At 37.6% G+C, this 9,947-nt stretch overlaps 1 protein-coding gene and 1 pseudogene across 10 annotated transcripts in view; both read right to left on the bottom strand.

Moving 5' to 3' along the window:
- ZNF131 (zinc finger protein 131) overlaps positions 1–9,947 on the bottom strand; it is a 30,842-nt gene that overhangs the window by 16,481 nt on the left and 4,414 nt on the right. For all 10 annotated transcript variants that reach the window (XM_023519735.1, XM_023519737.1, XM_023519736.1 and 7 more), the window contains exon 4: positions 5,327–5,471. In XM_023519735.1, coding sequence (XP_023375503.1) covers positions 5,327–5,471 — 145 coding nt within the window. The remainder of the gene's footprint in view (positions 1–5,326; positions 5,472–9,947) is intronic.
- Positions 1,678–1,793, bottom strand: LOC111728876 (annotated as a pseudogene).

The raw sequence follows: 9,947 nt of genomic DNA, 5'->3' as shown, positions 1-9,947 counted from the left end.
TATGGAAACCAGTATGGAGGTTCCTCAAAAAATTAAGAATTGAATTACCATATGACTTGGCAATCCCTCTCCTGGGTATTCACCCAAAAAACCTAAAAACATGTATCCACAAAGATTTATAGACCCTGATGTTCATAGCAGCATTATTCATGGTTGCCAGAACATGGAAGCATCCAAAGTGTCCTACGATAGATAACTGGATAAAGAAGATGTGGTACATATATAAAATGGAATATTACTCAGCCATAAGAAAAGATAAAATACTGCTATTTGCAACAACATGGATAGATCTTGAGATAGTCATATTAAGTGAAATAAGTCAAACAGAAAAGACTGAAAACCAAACAATTTCACTCATATGTGGGATATAAAACTGAAAGCAACAAACATGACAGAGACTCAGGGACATAGACAACAATTTAGTGGTTACCAGAGGTAAGAGAGGAGGTAGAAGGGGTAAAAAGGATCAAATATTTGGTGACAGAAGGAAATCTAACTTTGGGTGAACACACAATGCAATATATATATATGATGTACTGTTGAACTGTACCCTTCAAATTTATTTGATTTTATTAACCAATGTCACCCCGAGAATTTTAATAATTAAAAAAAAAGAGAGAGACACACTGATTTTGTGAAGGTGGAGGGAAAGCAACAATTCTGGCACCTGAAGAGAGAATATCTTAGACTCCAGGACGTGTGGGAAAGAAAGGACATTAATGATCTCTGTTCTTTAGAACTGCTCCTAGAGCCTTCCTCAGATAGGAAAATGCTTTGATGCAGCTCTCCCCAACTGTTGCAAGCAATTTGAAATTGCTAGATATGCCATCCCCTGCCAGATGGCTCTGACCATGATTTGATCACCATTTCCTTCAACTTTACCAAAAAGTGTTTTGGAAACAGTAGGGGATGGACTGCATGTCCCACGTAAAATACCAGATGTTTGCCCCCACTACCATTCCAAAAACTGAGGCTCAAACTGTGAGGTGGATGACTGCCGCTGAGCTAACATTCAAGGGCCTTCAGACAGTCCCTCCAAAAACAAGGATTAGACTCAATCATTCTGAGTTGGAAAAGGGGAGGCCACACTGGAGGTAATGTCAACTTATGCGCTGACTGATGTAGGTCCCACTTTGGGGGCACAAACAATAGTAAACCACCCTTTTAAAAGCACCTATATGCCCTGAGACCATATTTCCTGTGTGGAAGCCAAGTACTAACTTCTTTCTCTAACCAAAATATGGCTTGCAACTCAGGGGTAAAAGAGATTATTCTGTGTTTAAGGAAACGCTACTGCCAGATCAGTTTAGTTCTTAGCTGACAATGAAGATCTCTCCAAAATTAGGCTACCCTTGGCAACTTTGGGGAGCTTTCTGGAGTAATAACTGATTTTTATGCATGCCCCATGGGCAGTTTTCCCTACAATGGGAGTCATTCAAATAAAAAGGTGGTACACAATTTGTGCCTGACTTAAGTCAATGTAATCAATGACATCACTTGGGCTCTAGAAAGCATACATGTCAGCTTCAAATCACTAGCCAGGGTTGTCATGGATGACAGACTGGCACTGGACTTCCTCCCTAGGGACCAATGTGGCGCCTGTACAATTGCTAGAAACACCTTACTATACTTATCTTTTATATATATATATATTTATTACTTTATTATTATTATTTATGCCTACAGCACCTGGTCTTCCTAGGTGGTCTCCCATCCAAGTACTAACCAGGCCCGACCCTGCTTAGCTTCCGAGATCAGACTTCGGGCTTGTTCAGGGTGGCATGGCTGTAGACCTTGGACTGTGGCTCCACTGGGGCGCGAACCCAGGACCTTCTTCTGCGTGTAAAGCAGACGTGCTAACCACTACACTATGGAACCACGACCAACCTCGTTATACTTGATTAATGCTTAGGGCTAAGTTAAAAAGTCAGTCCAGAAACTAAAGAAGCTACCTAGCTTTCTAGGAATTTGTTTAGTAGGTTAAGTCTAGGACTTTAGAGGAAAGGGTTCCTGGTTAAGCTCAGCACTGCGGGGTGGCCACATCCTACTTCTTGAAGTTCTGTTGATAGTTGTCTTAAGTCCAGTGTGAGAAAAGTTGAATGATTTAGGTCCCAGCCCCTATTTGTCAGATTAATCAGACTGGTTAACGGAGGCATGGTAGACACATGATAAAATTCACTAGAAGTAAAATAATGCAGAAATAAGGATATTGTTGGGAGATAATCTTTATGTTTCTGCATGTCTTATAAACAAGACACTGACAGCCTTTTGATCTGGACTATCTTTTCAAGGTTGTAGCAAGTAGCCTTAGAAGATAGAGCCTGTCTTCCTCCAGAGTGAAGGGCAGGTTCATTTATTGTCTATAAAGATAACAGCCCCTCTAGGGCAAAAACTGTGCAGGTCTGCTTGCAACTCATTATAAAAGATTTGGGTTTCCTAAAGCTCAGAGTTCTCAACTGTGGTGCAAACCACTGTGAGTACAGCACACACCTAAGCCACTGTGTCACCCCTGTGGAACTTGATACAAAAACGAATCCAATGCTGCTCCTTATATGCTGTGAAAGAGACCCTTCACAGTTCTTGACAATAACCCAATTTTAAAAATGGGCAAAAGATTTGAACAGACACCTCACCAAACGATAGATGGCAAAAAAGCATATGAAAAAAATGCTCAACATCACTAATCTCAGAGAAATGCAAATTAAGACCACCTATGAACATGGCTAAAATGAAAAGGCTTCATCATACCAAGTATTAGCAAGGCTGTGGAGCAACTGGAACTCTCACATACTGCAGGTTGGAATGTAAAATGGCACACCACTTTGGAAAACAGTTTGGCAGTTTCTTTAGAAAATTAAACACATCTACCATACAACACAGCTTTCCACTCCTAGGTCTTTACTGAGAGAAATGATAGTGTATGTCAAAAAAACCTGTACACAAATGTTCACAGCCACTTTATTTGCAAACGCTAAAAACCGGAACAACGTAAATGTCCATTAACAGGTGTATATCCATACAATGGAATAGTACTCAGCAATAAAAATGAACAAAGTAATATACTCACAACATGGAAAACTCTCTAAAACATAACACTAAGTGAATAAAAGGGTCAAACGTGAAAGATTACACATTGTAGGAGTCCGTTTAAATGACATTCTAAATAAGATAAAACTACTAAGGTGATAAAAACCAGATCGGTGTTGCCTGGGGCTGGGGATCAAAGTCCACTGTAGAATCATGAGAAAACTTATGGTGACGGAAATGTTCCTCTATCTTGATTGTGGTGGTAGTTACGCAACTGTATACAATCAACAAAATTCAAACTCTACACTAAAGTGTGTATTATATGTAAATTATACTTCAAAAGGCTGGGGAGGAAAAATCTATAAGACAACTAACTGCTGCTTTCTAACAAATAACCTTCTTATGCAGTTTAAACAAACAATGATGCAATTTCAGTGTAGCAAAATAAGATCCTAGTATTTCAGTGTTATTCAAAAAGTTTGCAGAAGTTATACAATAACCTTTTCAGCATAGAGTTGCCTTAACCAGTTGATTTAACTGCAACAATATTAACTGTTAATCCTAAATTGTATTACAATAAGCAGCAAATATGTAATAATGTAATCTTCCTATTTTCCTAACTGGTTCAAGAAACAATTCAACATGTTACTGTATTTATACTGAAAAGCACCGATGGTTGCAAGTACTATAAGAATCCCAGTCTTATAATAACAAATCCTCTAAAAGGTTCTAAATAGGACTAGGAAAACAGCTGTACCTAGTTGTTCTTACCTTCTTCTCTCAATGACTATACAAAATCCAATCTAGGCCACTGTCATAGAATACATTCCATTGTTGTTGCCAAGTGTTCACTACCATGAACAGCAAAGGGACCACACAGATAGAATATTTTTTTTTCCTAGAAGATTCTCATCTAGGATTTAATCACAAATCTGGAATTGCCCCATTCAAATATGAGAAGCTATGACCTAATCAGGTATATATCCTCAACACACCTCTATTTTGCTACTCATATCTCAGCTCTCTCTGCAGGAGAGTACTGATCTGGTTTTAATCAGCATGAACCAATCCAACCATTCACAAATGTTTACCGCATACCTATGTACTAGGCATCATTGAATACACACATACTAAGCTCTTGTCAGAAAAGTTTAACTTTGAATTGTCATCAAAGTAATTAAAAGCTCATTAGGAGAAATGATATTTATGATTAGAGTTCAACTGTTTCTTAAATTATTCTAAATTATATCTTTTGACTAAATCACACCAGTGAGTTTACTATTGTGCCCCATGTGAAATGGATTTTACCAAACTGCTCTTCAATGTCATGCCAATGACCTATACTGAGGTTCATCATAACAGAACAAGGAGATAATAGTTCAAATTTTAGAGTACTATGTGCCAGACACCATGCTAAGCACTTGACCTGCATCAGTTAATTTAATCCTCACAAACAATTCTACGTAGAAAGCACCATTATTATCCCCATTTGACAGATAAGGAAACTGAGCTGCTGACAGGAAACTAATTTCATTGAAGCGCCGCACACAGTGGTAGAGCTAGGATGCAACTCAGGCAGCCTGACTTCAGGGAGCTTGTTCGGAATCACTATATTAGGTATACAGAGTCATGCCACTATTCATTGTGAAAGATGGTGAAGTCTTTATTCATTACATGTTTTCTTAATACTTCCTATGAGAAACTTTGTGTTTTGATGCCAGGAGTGGCTCCTAAGCAACTGATTTGTTCTCAACTTATAACCACGAGTAACGTTAACTGAGTACTTTTTCTTTGCACTAGGTGTTTCAGAACCTGACCTAGATTTAGCCCAACGAGTAAGTATACAGACTTAAATGGCATACATTTGGCCACTATATTTCTAACTTCACTGATTATCGCCTCCACCTGGCCTATTTATTTTACCAATTTCCTCACTTACTTTCAAACAGTACTATGTTAATCTTTGTATGCCAAACTCTTTTAAGAATAAGGCTTGGTACAAATTAACAACTTGAATTCAACAAAAGAGTTTACAGAGAACTCCTTAAAAGCAGAGCAGTCCTCCTTATTTTATTAGATACAAAAGATGCTACTTTGGTTAATCTCAGCAGTATTTACATAAGGACAAGAAATCAACTGTGAGAGAAAGAACAATCGGTATCCAGAAGAATTTTAGAGATCCTTAAGTATTCTTAATTTCAAAACATCAGTTCTTTATGGCATAACATATACAACAAATTCTTGACTAACAGTTATGGTGCACATGACTGAATATAACTGTACTTCAATAAATAATTACCTGACTTCAAGGGCTTTGATAGCTTCCAGCATTTGTAGAAACTCTGCTGCTTTCCATACATCATTGGCTTCTTCTTCTCCTTGTATCATTAATTTTGCTGTATATGTGAACTCGATTAAATGACGAAAGGCCATTTTACTAACACCTGTAAAAGAGACGTGCTTTAGCATGCATTCGTGTTGATTCAAAACATTTAGTAAAGAAAAAAAAAGTCCAGTGTTTGAAACTTGATTAGTATTTGTGATTTTTGAAGACTATTTCTTGGCAGAATCCTCATTAACAGTACAGTATTACTATAGCCAAGTTTCAGTACTAACTAACAAACTACTTTAAATCCTTTCCCAAAGATTTCCTAAGGCTTTTACAGAAGAGTAAAACCAATCCATCAATCAAGCATGAGTCGGCTAACTATTACATGTCAGACATGCTATGTTTCCTGACAGCTCTGCATCAACTCAGCTCTAAAATCTTCAATGGCTTTTCCCATAGCTTAGCAAATAAAGATCAGTACCACTCTGCCTTTATTTCAAGGTTCTTCACATTATTTTTCTACTTATCACTTATTTTCCCTTCCCAACTTTACACTATATTGAACACACTATATACTAATTCTCAAATAAACCTTTCACTACCTAACAGCTCCCTTATCTTCATTAATACTTGCTTGCTTTCCTGAATGCTTAATAACTATCTCTGTATGAATCGTATCACCCCTGAGGCCCAATTCTAATGTCACATCTTTAATGTAACCTTCTTTAGAATGTCCCCCAGGCTGAACTCTGTACCTGTTCTGATCATTATAATTCATGGATATCTCTTGACTGTAAGCTACTTGAGGGAAATGATTTTGTCTCTACACTCACCTCCAACACCTAACACGATGCTTCCTAAAATGCAGGCACACAAGTAGAAATAAATGTTAAAGTCACTTTTAAAATTAAGGGTCCATGATTTCAACTTTTCTTTACAAGTTTGATGTTTAAATTTTGGCCCCAAAAGATACTTTATGTCTTTATACCCTTCAATGCTGTATATTATTATTCTAGTCTGGTAATACAAGGCTACAAAAAGCTATTGACAGAAACAAAGAGAAAACTACTTCTTAACATAAATTTTTTAATAATAAGAAACACCCAAGTCCATACAATATGCACAACTGCACACATGAAAATATTTTTATGTTCTTCCCATGCACTTTGTATACATGAATGTGGCCTTCAGGACAACAGTAAGAATACTGGTGGAATATCCACCATGCCCTATTTGTGTAAAGAAAGGATATCATTCAGGGAGTGAGCACTTTCAAGTTTTAGTTTAGTTGCGGCTCTCCGTGACCTGTGTGAATTGGGACAAATCAGAATCTCTGAGCCTCAGCAGACTCATCTTCAAAATATCTGAAAGCAATGTGAATACTGAGAAACACTATAAAATATAATGTAATATGACTATGTTACATGCTACCAAATAAACAAACTAAAAATAACTGGAGTCAATGAAGACTAATTTTATTTGGGTCCACTAAATCTTTTATCTCCTGATTGTTATTCTTTATTATATTGAGTAGTCTGAGAGACAGCTTTTTTTTAAAGGGAGTTTTGACCAAATGTTCCAAAGTGCAGCAAAAGTCCTTTCTAAAAACAATGCATAAATCTTTCCTGAAGTGAAACAAGATTTTGATTTTTAATCACACACACATCAGGCATAACTCTAAATATATAAGTATTAACTCACTTATTCCTCATAACCCTATGAAGTACTTATCATTATAATCCTCATTTTACAGATGAGGAAATTGAGACACAGAGAAGTAACTTGCCAAAGGCACATAGTTATTAAGTGATAAAGCTAGAATCAAACCGATGGCACGACTCCAAAGTCCATGGTAAAGGTTTTCAAATAGGATGATGGCAGGAAACGTTCCTGCTCAGAAGAATTTAAGCCCACGGTCTCATTCACTACAGGACTGCAATCTCCTATTTATAATTCCAAGTTCCCCAAATCTCTTAAAACCAGTTTTCCCATAAATTTGGCATCAAAATTTGATCTGAACTGACATGACATTATTTATCATCTTTATCCCAATTAAATATTAATATGCTACGCTGCCAAAATATTATTTGATTACAGTGTGTTTCCTTAGACCTCACTGGGAGTATTTTGTAATACACAAACTGCATTATCTTTAGAAAATTCTAAAAATCTGTAATTTCAAGAAACATCTGGCCTCAAGGATTTGAATATGTAGACTGCACCCAATCTTGGTTAATCAAAATCACCTGTAGACTTAATAAAGCATAGGTCCCTGACCTCTAGAATCAAAATTAGGATAAGAACTGTTTTTTGTGTTTTTTGGTTTTTTTTTTATAAACACCCTTAGGTGCTTCTTATGTGGCCAGTCCAACACTGGTCATAGAAATTAACCACTGACCTAATTAGCTTCCATGATTTAAACTGGTAACTCCTAACCAGGCAAATGAAATAGTGGTAGATGCTGTATGGTCACAAAAATATTTTATTCTCTATCAGCACTAGTTTGGTAACTCAAATCTCAGCCCATTTTCTCATTGATATCTTGCTTCTCTCATAATAGAAGTGTGCCATGGAATACAATTTTTATAAACAAGTATCTAAGAAAAATGTTAATATTAACACCTTAACCTGAGTCTTTTTTCACTAAGGAAGAAGCAAAGGGCAGCATTCTGGAATTTCTCCAGTTTTAGGGAACTCTCCTAACTGGTGGAAACTCTTACTCAAAAAGGATGCACGAATGTGTACTTAGATGTTTTGTCCTTGACAGTACAGGCTAAAATTTGACACAATGATAGACTTGATATCAAAGAGAGAACTAGTTGCTTATGGATCTGGTTCCAGGAAGAGTAGAGAAAGAATAGATTTAGAAAACTGGAGGCTCAGGTTAGGAGAAAGCTATGTATTCTGAACAGGAAATGAATGTTGAAGATTTTACATGGTGTGAATTCAACTCATAAACCACAAAGCAATTGGCTTTGAGGACAAGAATTCTGAAGTGAAGGTGAAGGTAAACCTGTGGTTCTAATCAAAGGTAACTTACTTTACCAGGAACCTAGAAAAAGGGAGGTAGTTCAGCTTGCATCTAATGACAGTTTTAGTCAGAGCATACTAGAATCAAATCTATTTTACATACATGTCATTTGCTTTTATAAAACCCTATAGAGGCAGTGGTTCTCAACATTGGATGCACACTGAAATCGTCCTAGGGCAGTGTTGCCTTAACTTTGCTGTAGACAGGAATCATCTGAGGATCCTGTTCGGCTTCAGCTGGTCTAGGGTAGAGACTGAGAGTCTAAATTTCTAACAAGCTCCCAGGTGATGCCCAGGCATCACTGCTCCTCGGACCACACACTGAATAACAAGGACCTAAAGAACTTCTAAATACAGATGCTTGAATCCCAACCTTCAAAGACTGATTTTATTGATTTGGAGATACAGCCTGGGCACTGGTACTTGCAAAAGCTCCCCTGATGTTTCTAATGTGCTGCTAAGGACAGTAACCATCACTATATGTTTTTATTCACATTTTATATGTGGGGGTTCCAGTTCTAGTTAAGATGAAGAAAGCACAGTCTACCCTATCTTCTCCATTGATTACAACTAAAAATCCTGGACAGAATATACATAAAGCAAATATACAAGGATTCTGAAAAATATATGGAAGCAAGCAGACTGGAGAGAGAAATCAAAACTCAAAAAACAGTGAGCCTCCTGGTTTTTCTTTTTCCTCCCATATACCCCAGCTTAGACTTGAGGACAGCCCAAATCTCATAACTATGTAGCAGGTGCAGACAGAAAAAAGCTCCAAGAGCAACTCTTTCTGGCTAGAGACCCAGGAAAGAAGATGGAGAGTGTGGGGGTGGGAGTGTGAGAGGATACTTGGTTTTTATTCCTCTCAGCCCTGCCTCAAAGCAAGTCCCAGTTCTGATGCTGCACACCTGTGGCTGGTGGCCACCAAGCAAGCACCTAAACTCTAAGAGAAAGTTCTCTCTGACAGAACTAGGAAAGAGACTACAATCTGAAGAGCAAGAGAATTCTTGTCATTTTTTTTCTTTTCTCTCCCCACTCCGTTCGAGAAGTAGATCCTGTGGTGGGAAGTATAGATAGCACAGGGAGGATAAAACCCATTTTCTAGCTTAATAATCAGGAAAAGGATCTCCTGGGAGCTAAAGTGCAGAGGAAATCTAAAAAGAGAGCTAGAAAAGGTCTTCTGTGTATGTAGTCTCAAGCTCACCACTGAGCTGCACGCATGTGCAACTGACCTGCGGTGACAGAGCAAAGGCTTTGAGAACTGCACTTCAGCATGAACTACTACCCAGGTCAGCACACCTGGGTACTGACCTGGGTAGTAGTTCAGGGACCTGAATAGCACAACAAAAGTTTTGAAAACTAAACTGGAATTGGATCTACAGCCCACATAAGGCGGTATGAATCTAATCCAGTTGACTGCCTCCTAAAATAAAACAAACTAAACCAAAACAACAAAAGCATTCTCTAGAGAATTTTAACAGCACCCAGAGTGTGATGACTTAATATTCGAAATACCCATGACGTAGTCCAAACTACTTATCATATTTTCAGATTAAAAAAA

Source organism: Pteropus vampyrus, unplaced genomic scaffold (genome assembly GCF_000151845.1).
Source record: "Pteropus vampyrus isolate Shadow unplaced genomic scaffold, Pvam_2.0 Scaffold234, whole genome shotgun sequence".
NCBI lineage: Eukaryota > Metazoa > Chordata > Mammalia > Chiroptera > Pteropodidae > Pteropus > Pteropus vampyrus.
Note: the sequence above shows the minus strand (reverse complement) of the source record. Positions and strands in the feature narration are given on the sequence as shown.